Source organism: Centropristis striata, chromosome 18 (genome assembly GCF_030273125.1).
Source record: "Centropristis striata isolate RG_2023a ecotype Rhode Island chromosome 18, C.striata_1.0, whole genome shotgun sequence".
Lineage (NCBI taxonomy): Eukaryota > Metazoa > Chordata > Actinopteri > Perciformes > Serranidae > Centropristis > Centropristis striata.
In genome coordinates this window covers 32009158-32032505 of record NC_081534.1, presented here as the reverse complement: position 1 = coordinate 32032505, position 23348 = coordinate 32009158, and the positions used below count along the sequence as shown (strand labels likewise).

The following is a 23348-nucleotide window of genomic DNA, read 5'->3' as shown; positions in this document are numbered from 1 at the left end:
TGTCTAAAAGCCTATTTAACTGCTGTTTTAAAATTCTAATTCACACACGAATATACTTTTATACCATGTTAATTTTTTTGTTTTTATATTGGGTTTTTTTTATACACATATTAATCATATTCATGCACCTACATACATAAATACACACATCCTCTCTAACAGTGCCAGCTCTGACTTGTTGCACCTTTAATATAAACAAAATATTTCTGCCACACAGCGCTACTTTAAGCTCATTCGATAATTAATTAGGATTTCAGTCACAATCACTGTCAGCACCTGAAAACATTCTCACAAAGACACATGACAGAGTTTATAAAACTCAGCTAACAGGAGGAAGAGATGAGGAGCGAAATGTGTGTGTCTGCGTGAATCTGTATGTGTGTGCTTTTTTCTGTGTGTATGTGAGTTTGTGTGTTGTGTGTGTTTCTGTGCCTGTGTGTGTGTGTGTGTGTGTGTGTATATCTCTGTGTGTGTTGTTTTTCTATTGTTATTTTTGTTATTGTCATTATAACTTGTCGTTGATGTTATACGTATGTTTTTTCTATTATCTATTATAGACCGTTTCACCTTGTTGCTCAGAGCTCGGAACTTCTTCTCTTGGTAATGGTTGCTAAGGTAAGATTCTTTGCAACGTTATTTCAACAACTTCCCGACACGATATTCTGACACACATGGCGCCTATAGATTCCTTAGATCTTTTAGCTTCATATGATACCAGTATCACCAGTATATTTCTGTATCCAACAGAAAATCAAAAGGAAATCCATGAACTGAAATGGGACGACAGACTTTTTTTTTTTTTTTTTTCACACAAAGTGCCCAAGCCTCAGCGGTTTACAGGACCCTCAGAACACTTTACACTCAAACATTACATTTCATTACCAAATTACAGAAAAATTATCTTCTCCCAGGCTGTGTGAATAAATTCTGCTACAAACATTAATAACCCAAAATGTTGATAACTCTTGTTCTTTTTGTGAGCATGCTGATGAAACATTGATCTTAAAAAAGCTTAAAACTACTGACTTTAATTTAAAAATGTGTTTGTATAGTTATTTATTCATCAAATTATGATTTAAGGCTTATAACAATTTATCTTTTATTTAATACATTTTAATTATTATTCTTTTGATCTCCCAAACAATAATAAAAGCAACAGGTTCTTAGAATATTACAGAAACATATTTGATAAAACCTTCACCAACCTATTTATCATATTTTTTTTGTCTTTCATTGCATTGTTTTTTTCATTTTCATCTTTTATTTTTTATATATTTTGCGGTTTGGAGCTATGGTTGGAAAAGGTTAAAGTTATAATCAATAATATAAAAATAAAATACAGCCCCTTGACTGAAAACAATCTTCTCTGGCTCCCATTGGAGGCGGTCACACTTTTCTCTCACTCTCCCTCCCTTATCTTTCCTGCTTCACTCCTCTTGTCTTGTCTCGTCTTGTCTTTTGTCTTATACTTTGGAAGACTCTCTCTACTCTGCCCTCCAAACTAAAAAATCATAGATTTGATCAACTGGTCTCTCAACGCAATTGAGACCATTTTCTCGACAAGAAGACTGGGTTCGTGGGTGCCCACCTGCCCTGCCAGGACGTTTGGCTACATGATGGACACGTGGGAGGGGTAAAGGCTTCTGATTCTGAAATGATTTAAAATGTTATTGATTTTTTTTACTATTTGATTCGACTCTAAATTAAACATTGTTTACACTGATTGAGGAAAACAAAAACTGTAGTTATATTCCAGGTGATTTTGTTATTATTGTCGTTCTACTGTAGATTGCACCAACATCATCATCAGGACAACGTAGTCATATGTTCCTCAAAGACTTCAGGACGTCTTGAACAGAACGATGCTGATCGTCTATTTCTGTTGTCCTGCAGCCACAGAGACCTTCACTGGTAAAACCTGCAGTGGGTGATGATCCTCATCCCCATTGTAAAAATATGGAAACATCCTCTCAGTGAAAGTGTGTGTGAAGGTGTGTATGTGTGTGTTAGTGTCAGCATCAGAGAACGACAGCTTTCCTCTGTTCCAGTCCAGATTCACTCTGATCCTCTGAGGCTTCTTCTGCACTACGAGACCAGTTCGTCCATCTGATGGTGACCGTGATGAGTATTTATCTTTATAAAACTCTATACTCCATAATCCCGACCGTATGTTTCCTCTCCTCTGGACAGACTCTGCTAACACACCCAGTTCCCAGCTTGTATTATCTCCAACCTCGACCTCCCAGCTGTGAGTCCCTGAGTTAAAGCCCTCAGAACCCACAACAGAGCAGTAATAAACAAACCTCTCTGGATTATCAGGAAGCTGCTGTTTCTCTCCTGCTGTCACTGTGGTCATATCTTCAGACAGGAAGAGTTGTGTACCAGCAGTGTTTGGGTCCAGAACAACAGGACTGTAGGAGACCATGTCCTTCATCTTGTTCCAGATGTTGAAGGCCAGGTTGCCCAGGTGTTTGGCCTGGTCTATCAGAGCTCCTGAGGGCAGCTGTGGATCCTCCAGCAGGGGGCGCTGCTGGACTCTTTCCACTGCAGCCTTGTAGTTGTGCAGGAATGAGACATGTTCAGCTCTCAGTTCGTCCTCTGTGGCTCTGACTGTGTCTGAAAGAGCTGCTATCTCTCTGCTCAGAGCCTCCATCTTCTCCTTCATCATCTGACTCTTCTGCTCCTCTTCCTCCCTCAGTGCAGCCATCCTGGCCTCCTCTTCCTCTTCTAGAAACTGGTGAAGCCTCTTAAACTGCTCCTTAATCTGCGTCTCTGTGCGTCGGGCCTGGACCTGAATGTGTTCTGCTGTTTGATCAAACTTCACTTTAACTTCTTTAAAAACCTTTAACTTCTCCTTTAAAGGCTCCAGAGTTTCCTGAAGTTCCTTCTTCTGTTGTTGTGCAACTTCATCGATGGATCTGAATGTGTGGTTGGTGTGTTTTTCTGAGTCTATGCAGACGAAACACACTGGCTGCTGATGGTCCAGACAGAAGAGTTTGAGTTTCTCAGAGTGCAGACTGCAGAGAGCCTCTGAAGCTCTCTGATCTCTCTCCTGTAAGTCTTTTGAATGTCTCCTCAAACAAAGTGGACACTCTCTGGTTTGTTTCTCCTTCCACCAGCTCTGCAGACAGTCTTTACAGAAGCTGTGGCTGCATGACAGGATGACAGGATCTTTAAAGATGTCGTGGCAGACAGAACAGCAGAGATCGTCCTCTAATCTGGAAGCCATTTAGTCTCTGAGTGAAGCTGAAAACACAGCAGACAAACAGCTCAGCCACTCCCTGTTCTCTCAAAGTTACTTTACTTTCCTGTAAAACTGTCGTTCAGTTTGTGGATTCAGCAGCTGGGTGAAGTGGAGCTGTTCCAGTATTCACAGTAATCTCCTGAAATTGTCCTCTTTTAGTCAAAGTGGAGGTTTTAGTCTGAAGCTGAATCCTATCGTCCGTCTCTCAGAGTGTGTATTCGTGTGTGTGAATAACATCCTGTTTCCTGGTTTGTCTCGGGTGAGTCAGCTGAGGGGCGGAGCTTTAACAGTTTATCAGCTCTCATTCCAGTCTCATTGCAAAGTGGTTAATAATTGTTCTGGACACACAGAAATAATCGAATGTCTTTCTTTGCTGGAGTACATAAGCTGTTTCTAATAGTTTGTCCACACAATATACAGACATGTGGGTGCAAGAATATTAGAAAAGCCTGTCAATATAATGCACTCCAGTACACCACCACTGTCACCTCAATAATAAACATAAAGAGCTGCAGCGTTTTTGTGCAAAAAGTAATCCTCAGAAACGTTTTTTCTTTCTGTTTCTTTGGTGCACCTTTAATGTGTGTGTGTGTGAGTGTGTATGTGTGGACAGGATTATCCTCAACCTGCATAAACGGAGGCTGCAAACCAATGATGTGTTGCATTAAATGATAATCACAGGTTTTTATAATCAGCATGTTATTGATGAGACTTGACTTGATGAGAGAGTGAGGAAATGGGTATAAAGCTCAAAAAGGTCCAATAATGGAGGACGTGAGGAGTGTTGTCAGATTTTATATTTAAGTTTAAGTTGATTTACATAACAGGTTTTTGCACCAAATATACGTCTATATGTGCACACATTCAACAGCAGCTACAAACAAGTGTATATATTTACAAAAACATTTGTTTGAACATTAAATGTCTTTGTGTTTTTTCCATTGAATATATGTAAAATGAAAAATATTTTATAATAGCTTAATTAAGTTCAGTTACAGTAGTGTACAGTCAGACAACTTAAATCTGTAATAACATCAAGGAAAGAAACATGTACATAACTACCTCATGTCTGGAATTTCGGTGCATTTATTTTTAACGTCTAACTGAATACTTTTTTGGCCTAATCTGAGCCTCGTCCCCATCAGAAAATGTTGGCATATTAGGTGTCTGGAAACCACAGATCTGTTAATCAGCAACTTCTCTTTAGTCTGGTGACAAAGTATTATGTTGTTAAAAGCCACCAAGAGCCACTGTCAGATGGGAGGGTCAGATTACCTCAGGACTTTAGACCTGTTCATGTCCTGCTGGTGGAAGTTTTGTCTGGTAGAGGGATTTTTCAATACAAACCCTGTTGTTTTTACCTGACCTTAAAGCAAAATGTTTTTATTTTTCAGAGTTAAAAACAGTGATTGTCACAAGTTTTTTCATTCTCGAGGCAAATAAAGACATTCGATTATTTCTGTGTACATAACAATTATTGACCAGTTTGCAATGAGACTTTGGAATGAGAGCTGATAAACTGTTGATTTAGAGCTCTGTCCCTCAGCTGACTCATCTGAGACAAAGCAGGTAGAAGAGACACGACACACACAGACACACACACACTGAGAGACGGACGATAAGATTCAGCTTCAGACTAAAACCTCCACTTTGACTGAAAGAGGACGGACTTCAGGAGGTTACTGGGAATACTGGAACAGCTCCACTTCACCCAGCTGCTGAATCCACAAACTGAGGCTGAGCTGTTTGTCTGCTGTGTTTTCAGCTTCACTCAGAGACTAAATGGCTTCCAGATTAGAGGACGATCTCTGCTGTTCTGTCTGCCACGACATCTTTAAAGATCCTGTCATCCTGTCATGCAGCCACAGCTTCTGTAAAGACTGTCTGCAGAGCTGGTGGACGGAGAAACAAACCAGAGAGTGTCCGGTTTGTAACAGGAGATCTTCAAAGGATCATCCACCTCGTAACCTGGCGTTAAAGAACCTGTGTGAGAGTTTCTTACAGGAGAGAGATCAGAGAGCTTCAGAGCCTCTCTGCAGTCTGCTCTCTGAGAAACTCAAACTCTTCTGTCTGGACCATCAGCAGCCAGTGTGTCACATCTGCAGAGACTCAGAAAAACACACCAACCACACATTCAGATCCATCGATGAAGTTGCACAACAACAGAAGAAGGAACTTCAGGAAACTCTGGAGCCTTTAAAGGAGAAGTTAAAGGTTTTTAAAGAAGTTAAAGTGAAGTTTGATCAAACAGCAGAACACATTCAGGTCCAGGCCCGACGCACAGAGACGCAGATTAAGGAGCAGTTTAAGAGGCTTCACCAGTTTCTAGAAGAGGAAGAGGAGGCCAGGATGGCTGCACTGAGGGAGGAAGAGGAGCAGAAGAGTCAGATGATGAAGGAGAAGATGGAGACTCTGAGCAGAGAGATTTCAGCTCTTTCAGACACAGTCAGAGCCACAGAGGACGAGCTGAGAACTGAACACGTCTCATTCCTGCACAACTACAAGGCTGCAGTGGAAAGAGTCCAGCAGCGCCTCCTGCTGGAGGATCCACAGCTGCCCTCAGGAGCTCTGATAGACCAGGCCAAACACCTGGGCAACCTGGCCTTCAACATCTGGAACAAGATGAAGGACATGGTCTCCTACAGTCCTGTCATTCTGGACCCAAACACTGCTGGTCCATTACTCATCCTGTCTGATGATCTGACCAGTCTGAGAGTAGGAAAGGAACAGCAGCTTCCTGATAATCCAGAGAGGATTGTTTATTCCTGCTCTGTTCGGGGCTCTGAGGGCTTTAACACAGGGACTCACAGCTGGGAGGTCGAGGTTGGAGACAATGCAATCTGGTTCCTGGGTGTGTTAGCAGAGTCTGTCCAGAGGAAAGGAGACATAGAGTCTGGATTATGGAGAATATGGTTCTATAACGATAAATACTCATCATGGTCACCATCAGATGAAGGAACTGCTCTCGTAGTTCAGAAGAAGCTCCAGAGGATCAGAGTGAATCTGGACTGGAACAGTGAAAAGCTGTCGTTCTCTGATGCTGACACTAACACACACATACACACCTTCACACACACTTTCACTGAGAGGATGTTTCCATATTTTTACACTGGCCATTGGGATCTCCCACTGCAGGTTTTACCAGTGAAGGTCTCTGTGGCTGCAGGACAACAGGAATAGACGATCAGCATCGTTCTGTTCAAGACGTCCTGTCTTTGAGGAACATGTGACTACGTTGTCCTGATGATGATGTTGGTGGAATCTACAGTAGAACGACAATAATAACAAAAACACCTGGAATATAACTACAGTTTTTGTTTTCCTCAATCAGTGCAAACATTTTTTAATTTAGAGTCGAATAGAAACTGTTAAAAATTCCCCAAAAAAGTCAATAACCTTTAAAATAACTTCAGATAGTTTTCAGTCAAGGGGCTATAGTTTAATTTTACATTATTGATTATAGCTTTAACCTCTTTCAACCATAGAAGCAATGCAATGAAAGACAAATAAATATTCGAAATAAGTTGGAGAAGGTTTTATCAAATATGTTTCTGTAATATTCTAAGAACCTGTTGCTTTTATTATTATTTGAGAGATCTAAATAATGTAATTAAAATTAATTAAATAAACAAGGGAAATTGTTTATGAACCTTAAATCTGATTTATAAGAATAAATAATTTACCTTTTTTTTATTTTTTAATTAAAGTTACAAATCTCACAAAAAGAACAAGAGTTATCTACATTTTTGGGTTATTAAGGTTTCTAGCATATACATATATTACACCAGCGTTGTAATATTCTAAGAAGCTGTTGCAATATTATTGGGCCTCATTCACCAATATCTTCTTAAGAATCTTCTTAGATTCTTTCTTAAGTCCTTCTTAAGAAGATTTCTAAGAAGACCCTACGTCAGATTCATCAACGTGTTAAGCCGCTGAATTGTTCGCAGCCGTGTTCTTAAATTGATGAATGCCATCTCCTCGTAAGTTGAGCGCGCGTGCCAGGTGAGTCTAATTTACATAGGATTAGCATAGGTAACCGGCCATTAATGCCCATAAAAGGAGCCATAAAAAGGACTGCAGGGCCGTGTGTAGACGCCACACAGAGGAAACAGCAACAGAATGCCTAAAGCAAAGCGTAAATCCGTTGGAGCACAGGTAAAAAGATAAATAAATTTAAAAATTAGCAACCTTAGTGCAGGTTGCAACAACACAAACAATTTATTTTCTGGAATAATACCTTGAAACCACAATATGTAACTGGCCGTAGAGGCCAAACTGGTCAGAGAGTTGGACTGTGATTACTTTATCAAGGACTTTTCCTCGAAGAAGGCCAGTAAAAAGCCGGTGGTTTAGATGAGTAGTTTCTAGGACTGTAGCCGGTATCTGAGTACTCGGCATCCGAGTGCCGTGTCGACCCCCCGGTCGGACGGTCGGTCTGAACACATTAGCGCGATTTAGTGCATTTTTTTATTACCATTACAACATGACTCCTCCATGGCATGCGCCTGTATTTGTGTGTGTAAGTGCGTCTGTGTGCGCCGGCCAGCGCGAGGGAGAGAGAGAGTATTAATGGGACACTCTGGATGCGCTGATTGATATTTTTTTTTTTTTTTTTTTAAATAGGTGGTCACCTATATTTTAATTAATACTACAAGGGCTGGCTATTTGAGCGTTCTGTCTCTCCCATAATATATCTATCGTCCTGTACGTCGCAGTTGCCAAACAAAACAGACCTAAAATGACAGTTATTTTGTGTGGTTGTGTGTTGCCCGGTGTTGTTATGTGCGTAATGGGAAGAGCGCCTTTGCGTGTGTAGGCAGGGGCCCGTGGCGAGTTTGTGTCCAGAGGTTGTGGACTGAGGGGTTGCAACCTTGGCTTGATTTTATTTATTTTTTATCACAGATGAAGTCCCGCAGAGCCAACTTGCAACAGAACCAGAACGGACAGAGCCCTCCTGCAGCAGCAATATATCTGCCATTGTTTTGTAGGTCGTGGAGAAATGCCACCTATAAATAGGGTGGTATTACTAATGGACGGCATGATTTCCAATTTACTTGATTCATGTTAAAGCTTTGACACATTTAATTTAATTAAAATGAAAAAAAATGAAATGAATAAATAAATACATAAATATGACGGAAATGTCTCTGTAATGTATTTTATTGAACTTAACAAAAGAAGACAACACAACCATGCCAACATGTCAGCACTGAAATGTGCTCAAGATTACTCCTGAGTGTTCGTAGGATTTGTTCTTACCTAAGAAAAATCCTGGATAAGAAAAAAATTCATGAATGCCACAATCTTCGTAAAATCTTCGTAAGTAGGACTTAAGAACAAATTTGTTCTTAAGAACGGTTCGTGAATGAGGCCCATTGTTTGGAAGATCAAAAGAATGTTATTAAAATTAATTAAATAAAAGAGGGAACTTGATTATGAGTCTTAAATCTGACTTTGATGAATAAATAATTAAAAAAAATTATAGTTACAAATCTTTCAAATGAAAACAGTGAGTAAGATTAGTAGTTTTAAAATTAAATTAGGATTAAAAGTTTATTTCACACTGAAAAATCAATAAAAATATCAATGTTTCATCAGCATGCTCACAAAAAGAACAAGAGTTATCAACATCCACATAGATTTGATTATTTTATTCTTATTATTCTCAGCTTAGTCGTATAAAATAGTAAATTAAATGCTTTGATTTTTAGACTTTTAAGCAGAATTTATTCACACAGCCTGGGAGAAGGTTTTTTTTTTTCTGTAATTTGGTAATGAAATGTAATGTTCTGAGGGTCCTGTAAACCGCTGAGGCTTGGGCACTTTGTGTTCAAAATAAAGAAAACTAAAATTCTGCCGTCCCATTTCAGTTCATGGATTTGCTTTTGATTTTCTGTTGGATAATGTTGAAACACTGGAGTTGTGCTTCAGGAACCTCATTTTATTACCTTTTTGGCACTGAAAAATAAATATAAAGACAGATGTTTCATCAGCATGTGCACAAAAAGAACAAGAGTTATCAACATCCACATAGATTTGATTGTTTTATTGTTATTATTCTCAGCTAATCTAGTCGTATAAAGTAGTACATTAAATACTTTGGTTTTTAGACTTTTAATCAGGCAAAACAAGACAAATGAAGACAGGTTGTGATTTTTACTATTTTTTAATATTTATTGGAGCAAATTATTTATTTTAAATAGTAGATAGACCTGCTTATTGTTTCAGCTCTACTTTACATATCAATAATGAATGACTAATACTGAAATAAAGATGAGATTTTTGTTTGAGATTATGGACTAAATGTAAGTTTGAAAAATTAAGTTATCTTCTCTTTTTGGCCAACAACTATTTTTAATGTAAAGGTTAATGTCTGGTGTCTGAAGTTCAGTGTTTTTATCTCTGTTAGAATACAAACTACCGAAGGAAAGAACAAAAACAACAAAAACTCCTCCCTCGAACGGACCTCGTCCAATCCTACCTTAGCAACCGTTACTTAGCGACAACGTTCCGTCAAGCTTTGAGCTCTGAGCAACAAGGTGAAACGTCTGACACCAGCTACCCTCAGAGTTTGGAGGGAGGAGTAATTTTTTACTATTTCCAAAACTCAAAAAGAGAGAGGAGCGTTGCTGGCTGTGGATTGAACCGTGTAGGAGACCCCACTCCAACTTAATAACTCCAAGATCAACACACACATATGTCTGCTCCAACGTAAGCTGCTAGCTCGCTAACATGAGCTAACTAACGATTGTCTAGCTGTTAGATGAGATAACCCAAACTGGATTTAACAGTTATGGTTCCTGTCAACTAGTATTCTTACAGCCAGTAGTGCATAACTAGTCCACCATCTTAAGTTAATGACATTGTCTGCAAGATTAGCACGCTAAGCTATCTAGCAATGTTGCTAGGAGCTTAACATAATACAGGGCTGTACAGTGCTACATATATGTAGCACATGCAACAAAAAATCACTCTTTGCTATAGATGATAAAGGTGGGGAAAAAAATCCATACAGCACAATATGGCGATATTATATCGATTCATGGCCGCCAAGTATCGAAATTTAGTGTTCTGACGGCCGTCAGTATTTCGCCGTTTTTGTTTATTACCGGAGGACGTAGCAGGATCAATTTTTTTAGGAATATACTGGTGGTACTGGTATCATATGAAATAAGAAGATCTAAGGAATCTGTAGGCACCATGTGCGTCAGTATATCTTGTCGGGAAGTTGGCGAAATAACACTGCAAATTTGGGCTATTTTTTTTTTTTAATTTCATTCAAAACCATTGAAAGCAGTGCAGCTTAAAGTTGAGGAAAGTTTGACAAAATGCTGCAGTTGTTGTCGTCCATACATGTTTGATATCAGTTCAGTTCAGTTTCACAGAATACTTTGTCGGTCAGTCTGTGGGTTTGGCTCTCATTGTGGAGAAATAAAAAGACTGAAGTGAGAAGAATACACTGAGAATTTTCTCTTATTTGACAAAACAATTCTTGATTGAATTTAATATTGTGGACAGAAAATGCAGTTAAACAGTTAAAACGCAATATATGTATCGTAATACTCACCATATGGTAAACTGCTTAAAATAGCAATAATATTGTATTGTTACTCAAGTATCGGGATAAAATTGTATTGTGGGGCCGATACGCTGATTCACACCTCTAATGGATGATTTAGCATCTTAACAGTGATGTTTACAACGGTCCTCGTGTGTTTGATCCTGCAGTCCTTTTCTCAGTTTGGATTAAAGTCTCACTTTGGAGCAGACATATGTGTGTGTGTGTGTGTGTGTTGATCTTGGAGATATTAAATTGGAGTGGGGTCACCCACATGGTTTAATCCACAGTGTAGCAATGCTGTCATACTTCAGGGAACGCCCCAGAGTCAAGCACGCCCTCTGTTCAGCAAATCACAAAAATGCCGGTATGGGGAATTCAAGATGGCGGCCCGCAGCTACTGAGGAGGAAGAGGTCTAGCTCGTCCAGTGTCTGCTCCGTTAGCTTGCCAATCCCTGGCAGCGAGTTTCCAGTCCGTGTTATATTGTGTAGTGTTCGCTTCTCACCTTTGGATTTATTGGCTCCAAAACTCCAGGCTTCCACCCGACGGTCCTTCTCCGATGTCTGCCGGCAACTGGGAGGTAAAGCCACGGTCAAAGCTGGTTTATTAGACGCCGGAGGCGCCACTTAGTTTGGGTTTTGTTTGACCAACTTTTATTTTCAAAAACTGACTATTTTGTTTATTTTTTGGGTACCTGAAAAGGACTATTTTTGGTTGGAAGAAAGAGACTATTTTTTGGGGCTGTGTGAATTATGGGTTGTATTTGGGGGGCACTGAATTGTATAACACACTGTGTTGAATTGCAAATTCTTGTGTGTGTGTGTGTTTTGTGTTTAATGGATCGCCTTTGGAAAAGGTTGCTTAATTTCTGGTTGTTAGTAGGGTCCATGCTTGGGTAGGCATGGGTCCTGTGTCCCGGCACTGTCAAACCGCTACAACAGCCAGCAACGCTCCTCTCGCTTTTTGGGTTTTGGAAATAGTAAAAAATTACTCCTCCCTCCAAACTCTGAGGGTAGCTGGTGTCAGACGTTTCACCTTGTTGCTCAGAGCTCAAAGCTTGACGAAACGTCTTCTCGTAGTAACGGTTGCTAAGGTAGGATTGTTAGTAACGGTTGCTAAAGTACAATTGGACGAGGACCATTCGAGGGAGGAGTTTTTGTTGTTTTCTTCTTTTCTTCAGTAATTTTTATTCTAACAGAGATAAAAACACTGAACTTCAGACACCAAACATTTACCTTTACATTAGAAATAGTTGTTGCCCAAAAAGAAACATAATTTTATTATTTAAATTTCCACATTTAGTACATGTCTCAAACAAAAATCTTATTTTGATTCACATATTAGTCATCATCGATATGTTAAGTAGAGCTGAAACAATAAGCAGGTCTATCTGCTATTTAAAATCAATAATTTACTCTATTAAACATAAAGAAATAGTGAAAATCACAACCTGCAGACCCCAAGGTGACGTCTTCATACTTCTTGTTTTGTCTGATTATAAGTCTAAAAACCAAAGTATTTAACTTACTATTTTATACAACTAAAATAGATGAGAATAATAACAATAAAACAATCAAATATATGTGGATGTTGATAACTCTTGTTCTTTTTTTGCACATGCTGGTGAAACATCTATCTTATGTGTTTTTCAGTGTAAAATAAGGTAATAAAATGAGGTTCCTGAAGCACAACTCCAGTGTTTCAACATCATCCATCCAACAGTAAATCAAAAGGAAATCCATGAACTGAAATGGGATGAAAGACTTTTATTTTTATTTTTACACACAAAGTGCCCAAGCCTCAGCGGTTTAGAGGATCCTCAGAACACTTTACACTCAAACATTACATTTCATCACATAATTACAGCAAAATATTTTGTCCCAGGCTGTGTGAATAAATTCTGTTACAAACCTTAATACCCCAAAAATGTTGATGACTCTTGTTCTTTTTGTGAGCATGCTGATGAAACATTGATATTTCTTATAGATTTTTTTTAACTACTAATATTACTCACTGTTTTCATTTTAAAGATTTGTAACTTTAATTGAAAAAATGTTTGTATAATTATTTATTCATCAAAGTCACATTTAAGACTCATTACGAATTTCCCTCTTTTATTTAATTAATTTTAATTATTATTTTGATCTTCCAAACAATAATAAAAGCAACAGGTTCTTAGAATATTACAGAAACATATTTGATAAAACCTTCATCAACTTATTTAGAATATTTATTTGTCTTTCATTGCATTGTTTTTTTTTATTTTCATCCCTTATTTTTTATATATTTTTGGGGTTTAGATCTTAAATTATTTAAAAAGTTATTGATTTTTTTTTTTACAATTTAATTTGGCTCTGAATTAAACATTGTTTGCACTGATTGAGGAAAAAAAAAACTTTAGTTGTATTCCAGGTGTTTTTTTTATTATTGTCGTTCTACTGTAGATTGCACCAACATCATCATCAGGACAACGCAGTCACATGTTCCTCAAAGACTTCAGGATGTCTTGAACAGAACGATGCTGATCACCTATTTCTGTTGTCCTGCAGCCACAGAGACCTTCACTGGTAAAACCTGCATTGTGCGATTGTTCCAATCTCCAGCAAAAAAATATGGAAACATCCTCTCAGTGAAAGTGTGTGTGAAGGTGTGTATGTGTGTGTTAGTGTCAGCATCAGAGAACGACAGCTTTCCTCTGTTTCAGTCCAGATTCACTCTGATCCTCTGAGGCTTCTGCTGCACTACGAGAACAGTTTGTCTATCTGATGGTGACCATGATGTGTATTTACTTAAGAATACCCTGATTCTCCATAATCCAGACCGTGTGTCTCTTTTGCTCTGGACAGACTCTGCTAACACACCAAATTCCCAGGCTTCACTGCCTCCAAGTTCGACTTCCCAGCTGTGAGTCCCTGAGTTAAAGCCCTCAGAGCCCAGAATAAAGCAGTAATAATCAATCCTCTCTGGATTATCAGGAGGCTGCTGTCCCCATCCTATTCGTCTCACACTGGTCAGATCTTCAGACAGGATGAGGTCTTTACCAGCAGTGTTTGGGTCCAGAATGACAGGACTGTAGGAGACCATGTCCTTCATCTTGTTCCAGATCTTGAAGGCCAGTTTGCCCACGTGTTTGGCCTCGTCTATCAGAGCTCCTGAAGGCAGCTGTGGATCCTCCAGCAGGGGGCGCTGCTGGACTCCCTCAGAGTTTCCTGAAGTTCCTTCTTGTGTTTTTGTGCAGCCTCATCGATGGGTCTGAATCCGTGGTTGGTGTGTTTTTCTGAGTCTCTGCAGATGTGACACACTGGATGCTGATGGTCCAGACAGAAGAGTTTGAGTTTCTCAGAGTGCAGACTGCAGAGAGCCTCTGAAGCTCTCTGATCTCTCTCCTGTAAGAAACTCTCACATAGATTCTTTAAGACCAGGTTACAAGGGGGACGACCCTTAGATTTTTTCTTACAAACATCATCAGGACAACGTAGTCACATGTTCCTCAAAGACTTCAGGACGTCTTGAACAGAACGATGCTGATCGTCTATTTCTGTTGTCCTGCAGCCACAAAGAACTTCACTGGTAAAACCTGCATTGGGTGATCCTTATCCCCATTGAAAAAATATGGAAACATCCTCTCAGTGAAAGTGTGTGTGAAGATGTGTATGTGTGTGTTAGTGTCAGCATCAGAGAACGACAGCTTTCCTCTGTTCCAGTCCAGATTCACTCTGATCCTCTGGAGCTTCTTCTGCACTACGAGACCAGTTCGTCCATCTGATGGTGACCGTGATGAGTATTTATCTTTATAAAACTCTATACTCCATAATCCCGACCGTATGTTTCCTCTCCTCTGGACAGACTCTGCTAACACACCCAGTTCCCAGCTTGTATTATCTCCAACCTCGACCTCCCGTCGGTGAGTCCCTGAGTTAAAGCCCTCAGAGCCCAGAACAGAGCAGTAATAAACAAACCTCTCTGGATTATCAGGAAGCTGCTGTTTCTCTCCTGCTGTCACTCTGGTCAGATCTTCAGACAGGATGAGTTGTGTACCAGCAGTGTTTGGGTCCAGGATGACAGGACTGTAGGAGACCATGTCCTTCATCTTGAACCAGATGTTGAAGGCCAGGTTTCCCAGGTGTTTGGCCTGGTCTATCAGAGCTCCTGAGGGCAGCTGTGGATCCTCCAGCAGGGGGCGCTGCTGGACTCTTTCCACTGCAGCCTTGTAGTTGTGCAGGAATGAGACGTGTTCAGCTCTCAGCTTGTCCTCTGTGGCTCTGACTGTGTCTGAAAGAGCTGCTATCTCTCTGCTCAGAGCCTCCATCTTCTCCTTCATCATCTGACTCTTCTGCTCCTCTTCCTCCCTCAGTGCAGCCATCCTGGCCTCCTCTTCCTCTTCTAGAAACTGGTGAAGCTTCTTAAACTGCTCCTTAATCTGCATCTCTGTGCGTCGGGCCTGGACCTGAATGTGTTCTGCTGTTTGATCAAACTTCACTTTAACTTCTTTAAAAACCTTTAACTTCTTCTTTAAAGGTTTCAGAGTTTTCTGAAGTTTCTCCTTGTGTTGTTGTGCAGCTTCATCGATGGATCTGAATCTGTGGTTGGTGTGTTTTTCTGAGTCTCTGCAGACGAGACACACTGGCTGCTGATGGTCCAGACAGAAGAGTTTGAGTTTCTCAGAGTGCAGACTGCAGAGAGGCTCTGAAGCTCTCTGATCTCTCTCCTGTAAGAAACTCTCACACAGGTTCTTTAAAGCCAAGTTAGTTTTCCATTCCTTTGAAGCTCTTCTCTTGCAAACTGGACACTCTCTGGTTTGTTTCTCTGTCCACCGGCTCTGCAGACAGTCTTTACAGAAGCTGTGGCTGCATGACAGGATGACAGGATCTTTAAAGATGTCGTGGCAGACAGAACAGCAGAGATCGTCCTCTAATCTGGAAGCCATTTAGTCTCTGAGTGAAGCTGATAACACAGCAGACAAACAGCTCAGTCACTCCCTGTTCTCTCAAAGTCACTTTACTTTCCTGTAAAACTGCGGTTCAGTTTGTGGATTCAGCAGCTGGGTGAAGTGGAGCTGTTCCAGTATTCCCAGTAATCTCCTGAAGTTCGTCCTCTTTCAGTAAAAATGGAGTTTTTAGTCTGAAGCTGAATCTTATCGTCCGTCTCTCAGAAAGAATGTGTGTGCCTCGTTGTCTCAGTGAGTCAGCTGCGGGGCGGAGCTTTAACAGTTCATCAGGTGTCATTACAAAGTCCCATTGCAAACTGGTTAATAATTGATATGTACACACAGAAATCATGTAATGTCAGACTACCTCTTAATAAGCCTTGAGTATGTAGTTGAGAAATAAAAATCTGGCGTGTCTAATCAGTACAGAACAGAATTGGGGCCAGGTAGGAGAAAAAAAATAACAAGAGTAGGAAAAAAAATGTTATTATGCACTTAGAGTAAAAAGTGGAAACAACGAGAAAAAAGTTGAAATGTTGAGAAAAAAGTCGAAATGTAGAGAATAAAGTCACTTTTTGAGTTCAGTAAACTGCAAGCTACAGCCTGATTTCCATCAATTCCTCTAATATATGTCTAAACAAGTCACATAAATTCCATAAAAGCAGATTTTCCCAAAACAATAGTTTTTAGTAACGTACTACCAAGAATATCTAATTTATGTGTCGGGGGATTTTAGTTCTACTATGCCCTTAAATATTGTGGTTATTACTCATTTTATAGAATTGCTGAAAATCAGGTTTGTAGCTTGCAGTCTACCGAACTGTCAGTTTCTCTGAATCTGTGAATATCTTTCCAACTTTGCTGAACACAAAAAAGTTTTTTCTCGAAAATTGTATTTAAACTTTATTCTCACATGTCGACTTTTTTCTCTGAAAAAAAAAATCCGCCTTTCATTATTTTTTCTCTTACCTGGCCCCAATCCTCTTCCGTATTGATGAGACTTTCCTCGCCCAAAATGTGAACTGGCAGCACCCTCTAGTGGTCATAGTAAGTATGAAGGATACCAAGATGGAAGTGAAATTATTTGGAATGTGAGGAAATGGGTATGAAGCTCAAAAAGGTCCAATAATGGAGCATGTGAGGAGTGTTGTCAGCTTGTATATTTAAGATTAAGTTGATTTTATATAACAAGGTTTTTGCACCAAATATGCGTATATATGTGCACACATTCAACAACAACTCTAAAAAAAAAAGTAAGGATGCATCAAATTCAGAGTGTATATTTACAAAAACATTAGCTTGAACATTAAATGTATTGTCTTTCTCACTGAATATATGTAAAAAAAAATATTTTATAATAGCTGAATTAAGTTCAGTTACAGTAGTGTACAGTCAGACAACTTCCTCGGGAGTCCGCTGTCCACAACAGTGCGGATCACAGGCAGATCCGGTGTGTGTTCGCGCAAATTCACGCGTAATCAAGTCATGGGTTTTCTACATGTGTAACTAGAGAATGTCTCATTTAATGTACAACATTTATTGGACCAAATTAGTAACTTACCATCCACTCCCATTACTCCTGCAATGGTTTTCCAAGCCACTTCCTTTTTATGGTTGTCTTTATATAAAGGATGTGATGGTCATAGATAATTGTATGATTTTGGACCTCCAGAATCAACATCTCCTCATCCATGGTGTCAGTGGGGTGAAAAGACGAGTGAAAACCTCTAACCTGTTGACTTCAGGTCTGCCCCCGCCCATCATGACGTCTTCAAGTTGTGAAATACAATCCGCCGTGAACCCGAGGTATTTTATTTTGAAAATATACTGGATGTTTTATTTTGTGTCTGTGCACGACTTCCTACTCCGAATGATCTGCTCTGTGCTGAATTGATGCGCCACGCTCCGTCGTCCGACAAAAATAGAAGCTCTGCGCAAGTGTTGCGAGGGCTGACGGATGGCCGTGCAACGACGGACTCACTACGCAGCGGATACGGAGTCGGTGGAATCTCACACAGTGATTATAATGAATGCGTATCTGCATCTGTTACGCTTTCAGTGGAATTTATGGGGTAAGGCACTTCCTGGTTTGCCTCACTGCTCAGACCCGGAGGTTGCCGATTGGATCTGACAAATGCACGCTCGGTACCTGCTCTTGTGTCGGTTGTCTTCGACAATGAGGTCCTTGCGACAACAGCAGACAATAAAGGTTTATTTTCAGGTTCATAAAATGCTGCAAAATTGGCGAGTATGTAGGATGTTACTACAAACATTGTAATCTTCTGTCGCTATGACCGCTGACACAAGCCAAAGGTAGCTAACGTTAGCTTCACGAACGTTATAAGTAAATGTATCAACATCAGCCACCCTTAGTAAAGTCTTGTGTGGGGTCTCTCAGTAAAATCACCATAGAGATTTTAACAAAAGACCACAAGGCAACTTACAGTCATTGGTGGGCTCTTACTGCCAGCGATGGCAGGAGAACCAAATGTTGCGGTACGGGAGGATGAAGGCCGGAGAGGGTCGGTTCAGCTCCTCTTCATCATATCATGAGTTTGGAGAAATTAAAAAAAGGGCACTTTTTAAGGAATTTTTCGGTAGATTCTGACATCCAGGACTGATGCATCTCTTGGATGCCTGGTGGCTCTTTCCGTGGAGGACCATGATTACAGGTCTTTTGCTGACTGGATTAAGCATTGCCCTGGTTTAACGGGAATACAGTAAATGGTGACAGCTGTCCAAAGCCCCATAAGGCTGCCCGACTTGATTGAAGCAGTGGGCAGAGTTGTCGGCACTCAGACTGTGGCTATAAACCGCTTTATGGATAACATCAAGGAAAAGCTGACAACTTTGCAAAGACAAATGGAACGACTCGGAGACCAGAATGGACAAGGAGATTAGTCGTTTAAATTGAATGCGACCACTCGCCCTAAGCCCAAACAATCCCAATCTTATCTGCTTTCGGCCCTCTCAACCAGCTCTGGCCTCAAGGCCGTTACTGGAACAACAACTCCCCTGGAAGAACACTGCAGCGAGACGCTCTTGTACCCCCTCCCCCACTTCCCACAGACACCTGCTAATTGTTGACTCTGTCTGGAACCTGACCACGGCTGTCTCCATGGCAACTTGCTGTGTTATCACTATGACATTCCTGCAAACTGAGGCACTGACTGATTGGGATGCCAGGCGAGGCGACTCACGCGGCCACACAAACTTCTACATACATACAAACAAACACACAGACATATACATATATGCAATCACCCACCCTACCGCCCATCCCACGCCTTCACCACTTTGTACCCCCAGTGTGACAAGCGGGTCTGTGACAAGCGGGTCTGTGACCAGCACCGCCATGGCTGCAGGACCGGATGGCCGCTTGCTTACGCTGGCTACCTCCACTCTCCCACCCCCTCACCTGTTGCAAGTCTTGAGTTTTCATGTTGTAAAGTGTACTGAGTATGTGCTTATCTTCCTCCCCTCTCCTCATGTTATGCTGTATCTCTTTTCTTCCATCCCTGTCTTCCTGTCCTGTCCACCCCTTTGTCAAATTGTATGTATGTTTATGTATATGTCCGGACGGGTTGATGGTAATTTCATTGTCCTAGTACTTGTTACTCTGTTCAATGACAATAAAACTGAATCTAATCTAATCTAATCTAAAATAGGGAAGAGTTGCCAGCTAGCAAATGAACCGGAGAACTGCTGATGCTGCACACTCCACGTGTTATGTAGTGTTAGGAGCAGAGTTATGAATGGACGCTCCATTGTGTCATGGAGCCACGCTTTTACAAAATCCTGAACATAGAAGTGGAGGAAAACCATTTCATGGTCTCACTCCAAAATGCAGTCATATATCATTTTCAAAATTCTATACATGTTTTCAACTATTATTTTGTAAATTGTTTAATATATTTTCATACAAATCTCTGAAATGACCTTACCCGGACTTTAAATGAGATGAAACTAGATTAAATGTTTGTGTAGCTGAGCGAGAGCTGCAGCGTTTTTGTGCAAAAATGAATCCTCAACTTTTCTTTCTGTGTCTTTGGTGCACATTTAATGCCACAGTGTGTGTGTGTGTGTGTGTGTGTGTGTGTAGACAGGATTATCCTCAATCTGAAAAAATGGAGCTGCAAATCAATGATGTGCTGCATTAAATGATTTACACAGATATTATCACTCCTCATTCCTGACAGTTTTTATAATCAGCATGTAATTGATGAGACTTGACTTGATCAAGTTGTTACAGTAGTGTACAATCAACTTAGATCTGAAATACCATCAAGGAAAGGAACATGATGTACATAACTACCTCATGTCTGAAACTTTTTGAGCATTCATTTTTAACGCCTAACTGAATGCTTTTTTGGCCTAACCTGAGCCTCGTCAAAATGTTGGCTTAGGACGTGTCTGGAAATCACAGATCTGTTAATCAGCAACTTCTCTTTAGTGCGGTGACAAAGTATTATGTTGTTAAAAGCCACGAAGAGCCAATATCAGGTGGGAGGGTCAGATTACCTCAGGACTTTAGACCTGTTCACGTTGTGTTGGGAGTTTTGTCTGGAATATGATTTTTTCAAGACAGACCCTGTTATTTTTACCTGACCTTGAACCAAAATGTTTTTATTTTTCAGAGTTAACAACAGTGATTGTCACAAGTTTTTACATACTCAAGTCAAATAAATACATTTGATTATTTCTGTGTGTATATAACAATTATTAACCAGTTTGCAATGAAACTTTGGAATGAGAGCTGATAAACTGTTAAAGCTCCGCCCCTCAGGTGACTCACCTGAGACAAAGCAGGTAGACGAGACACGACACACACACACACACACACACACTCACTCTGAGAGATGGACGATAAGATTCAACTTGAGACTAAAACCTCCACTTTGACTGAAAGAGGACAAGTTCAGGAGATTACTGGGAATACTGGGACAGCTCCACTTCACCCAGCTGCTGAATCCACTAACTGAACGACAGTTTACAGGAAAGTGAAGTAACTTTGAGAGAACAGGGAGTGGCTGAGCTGTTTGTCTGCTGTGTTTTCAGCTTCACTCTGAGACTAAATGGCTTCCAGATTAGAGGACGATCTCTGCTGTTCTGTCTGCCGCGACATCTTTAAAGATCCTGTCATCCTGTCATGCAGCCACAGCTTCTGTAAAGACTGTCTGCAGAGCTGGTGGAAGGAGAAACAAACCAAAGAGTGTCCAGTTTGTAAGAGAAGATCTAAGGGTCGTCCACCTCGTAACCTGGCGTTAAAGAACCTGTGTGAGAGTTTCTTACAGGAGAGAGATCAGAGAGCTTCAGAGGCTCTCTGCAGTCTGCACTCTGAGAAACTCAAACTCTTCTGTCTGGACCATCAGCAGCCAGTGTGTCACATCTGCAGAGACTCAGAAAAACACACCAACCACAAATTCAGACCCATCAATGAAGCTGCACAACAACACAAGAAGAAACTTCAGGAAACTCTGGAACCTTTAAAGAAGAAGTTAAAGGTTTTTAAAGAAGTTAAAGTGAAGTTTGATCAAACAGCAGAACACATTCAGGTCCAGGCCCGACGCACAGAGACGCAGATTAAGGAGCAGTTTAAGAAGCTTCACCAGTTTCTAGAAGAGGAAGAGGAGGCCAGGATGGCTGCACTGAGGGAGGAAGAGGAGCAGAAGAGTCAGATGATGAAGGAGAAAATGGAGGCTCTGAGCAGAGAGATAGCAGCGCTTTCAAACACAGTCAGAGGCACAGAGGACGAGCTGAGAGTTGAACATGTCTCATTCCTGCACAACTACAAGGCTGCAGTGGAAAGAGTCCAGCAGCTCCCCCTGCTGGAGGATCCACAGCTGCCCTCAGGAGCTCTGATAGACCAGGCCAAACACCTGGGCAACCTGGCCTTCAACATCTGGAACAAGATGAAGGACATGGTCTCCTACAGTCCTGTCATTCTGGACCCAAATACTGCTAGTTCAGAACTCATCCTGCCTGATGATCTGACCAGTCTGAGACCAGGAGGAGAGAAACAGCAGCTTCCTGATAATCCAGAGAGGATTAAAGGTTACGGCTCTGTTCTGGGCTCTGAGGGCTTTAACTCAGGGACTCACAGCTGGGAGGTGGAGGTTGGAGACAATACAATCTGGCAACTGGGTGTGTTAGCAGAGTCTGTCCAGGGGAGAGGAGTCATACTGTCTGGATTATGGAGAATACAGTTCTTTGAAGATAAATACTTAGCAGTTTTACCATCACGTGAGTTTACTGTTCTTGTAGTGCAGAAGAAGCCTCAGAGGATCAGAGTGAATCTGGACTGGAACAGAGGAAAGCTGTCGTTCTCTGATGCTGACACTAACACACACATACACACCTTCACACACACTTTCACTGAGAGGATGTTTCCATATTTTTCCAATGGAGATTGGAAGAATCCCCCACTGCAGGTTTTACCAGTGAAGGTCTCTGTGGCTGCAGGACAACAGAAATAGACGATCAGCATCGTTCTGTTCAAGACGTCCTGAAGTCTTTGAGGAACATGTGACTACGTTGTCCTCATGATGATGTTGGTGCAATCTACAGTAGACCAACAATAATAAAAAAAAATCACCTGGAATATAACTATTCTTTTCCTCAATCAGTGCAAACAATGTTTAATTTAGAGTCCAATAGAAACTGTTAAAAATTCCCCAAAAAAGTAAATAACTTTTAAAATAACTTCAGATTGTTTTCAGTCAAGGGGCTATAGTTTATTTTTATATTATTGATTATAAAAATAAGGGATGAAAATAAAAATACAATGCAATGAAAGACAAATAAATATTCGAAATAAGTTGGTGAAGGTTTTTATCAAATATGTTTCTGTAATATTCTAAGAACCTGTTGCTTTTATTATTGTTTGGAAGATCAAAAATAATTAAATTAAAATTAATTAAATAAAAGAGGTAAATTGGTCATGAACCTTACATCTGACTTATATGAATAAATACTTTTCCAAATAATCTTTTTGATTAAAGTTACAAATCTTTCAAATGAAAACAGTGAGTAACATTAGTAGTTTTTAAATTAAATTAGGACTAAATGTTTATTTGCTCACAAAAAAAAGAAGATTTATCAAATTTTTTGGGGGTTATTAAGGTTTGTAGCAGAATTTATTCACACAGCCTGGGAGATTTTTTTTTTGCTGTAATTTGGTGATGAAATGTAATGTTTGAGTGTAAAGTGTTCTGAGGGTCCTGTAAACCGTTGAGGCTTGGGCATGTTGTGTTCAAAATAAAGAAAATAAAAAGTCTGTTGATTTTCTGTTGGATGGATGATGTTGAAACACTGGAGTGCTTCAGGAACCTCATTTTATTACCTTATTTTATACTGAAAAATAAATAAAAAGATAGATGTTTCATCAGCATGTGCACAAAATTCTACGATTCTACAATGTCATTTAGCAGACGCTTTTATCCAAAGCAACGTACAAATGTGAGTTAATACAACACAAGCAAGGATGAAATCAAGAAACAGCAAGAGTAAGTGCCATGGGTTAAGTTCGAGTCCATTAGGACACAAGTGCTTTATAGGTCGCAAGAGTTATCAACATCCACATAGATTTGATTGTTTTATTGTTATTATTCTCAGC

At 40.2% G+C, this 23348-nt stretch overlaps 2 protein-coding genes across 2 annotated transcripts; both read left to right on the top strand.

The window, feature by feature from the left end:
• The first annotated feature begins 4840 nt into the window (after positions 1 to 4840).
• LOC131990644 (nuclear factor 7, ovary-like) lies at positions 4841 to 8627 on the top strand. The gene has a single exon (XM_059355724.1). It carries the CDS (start codon positions 5027 to 5029, stop codon positions 6422 to 6424), a length of 1398 nt encoding a protein of 465 aa, XP_059211707.1. The 5' UTR covers positions 4841 to 5026; the 3' UTR covers positions 6425 to 8627.
• A 12181-nt stretch (positions 8628 to 20808) lies between these two features.
• LOC131991720 (E3 ubiquitin-protein ligase TRIM35-like) lies at positions 20809 to 22277 on the top strand. Its single transcript, XM_059357227.1, has one exon. It carries the CDS (start codon positions 20809 to 20811, stop codon positions 22207 to 22209), a length of 1401 nt encoding a protein of 466 aa, XP_059213210.1. The 3' UTR covers positions 22210 to 22277.
• The last annotated feature ends 1071 nt before the right edge of the window (positions 22278 to 23348 follow it).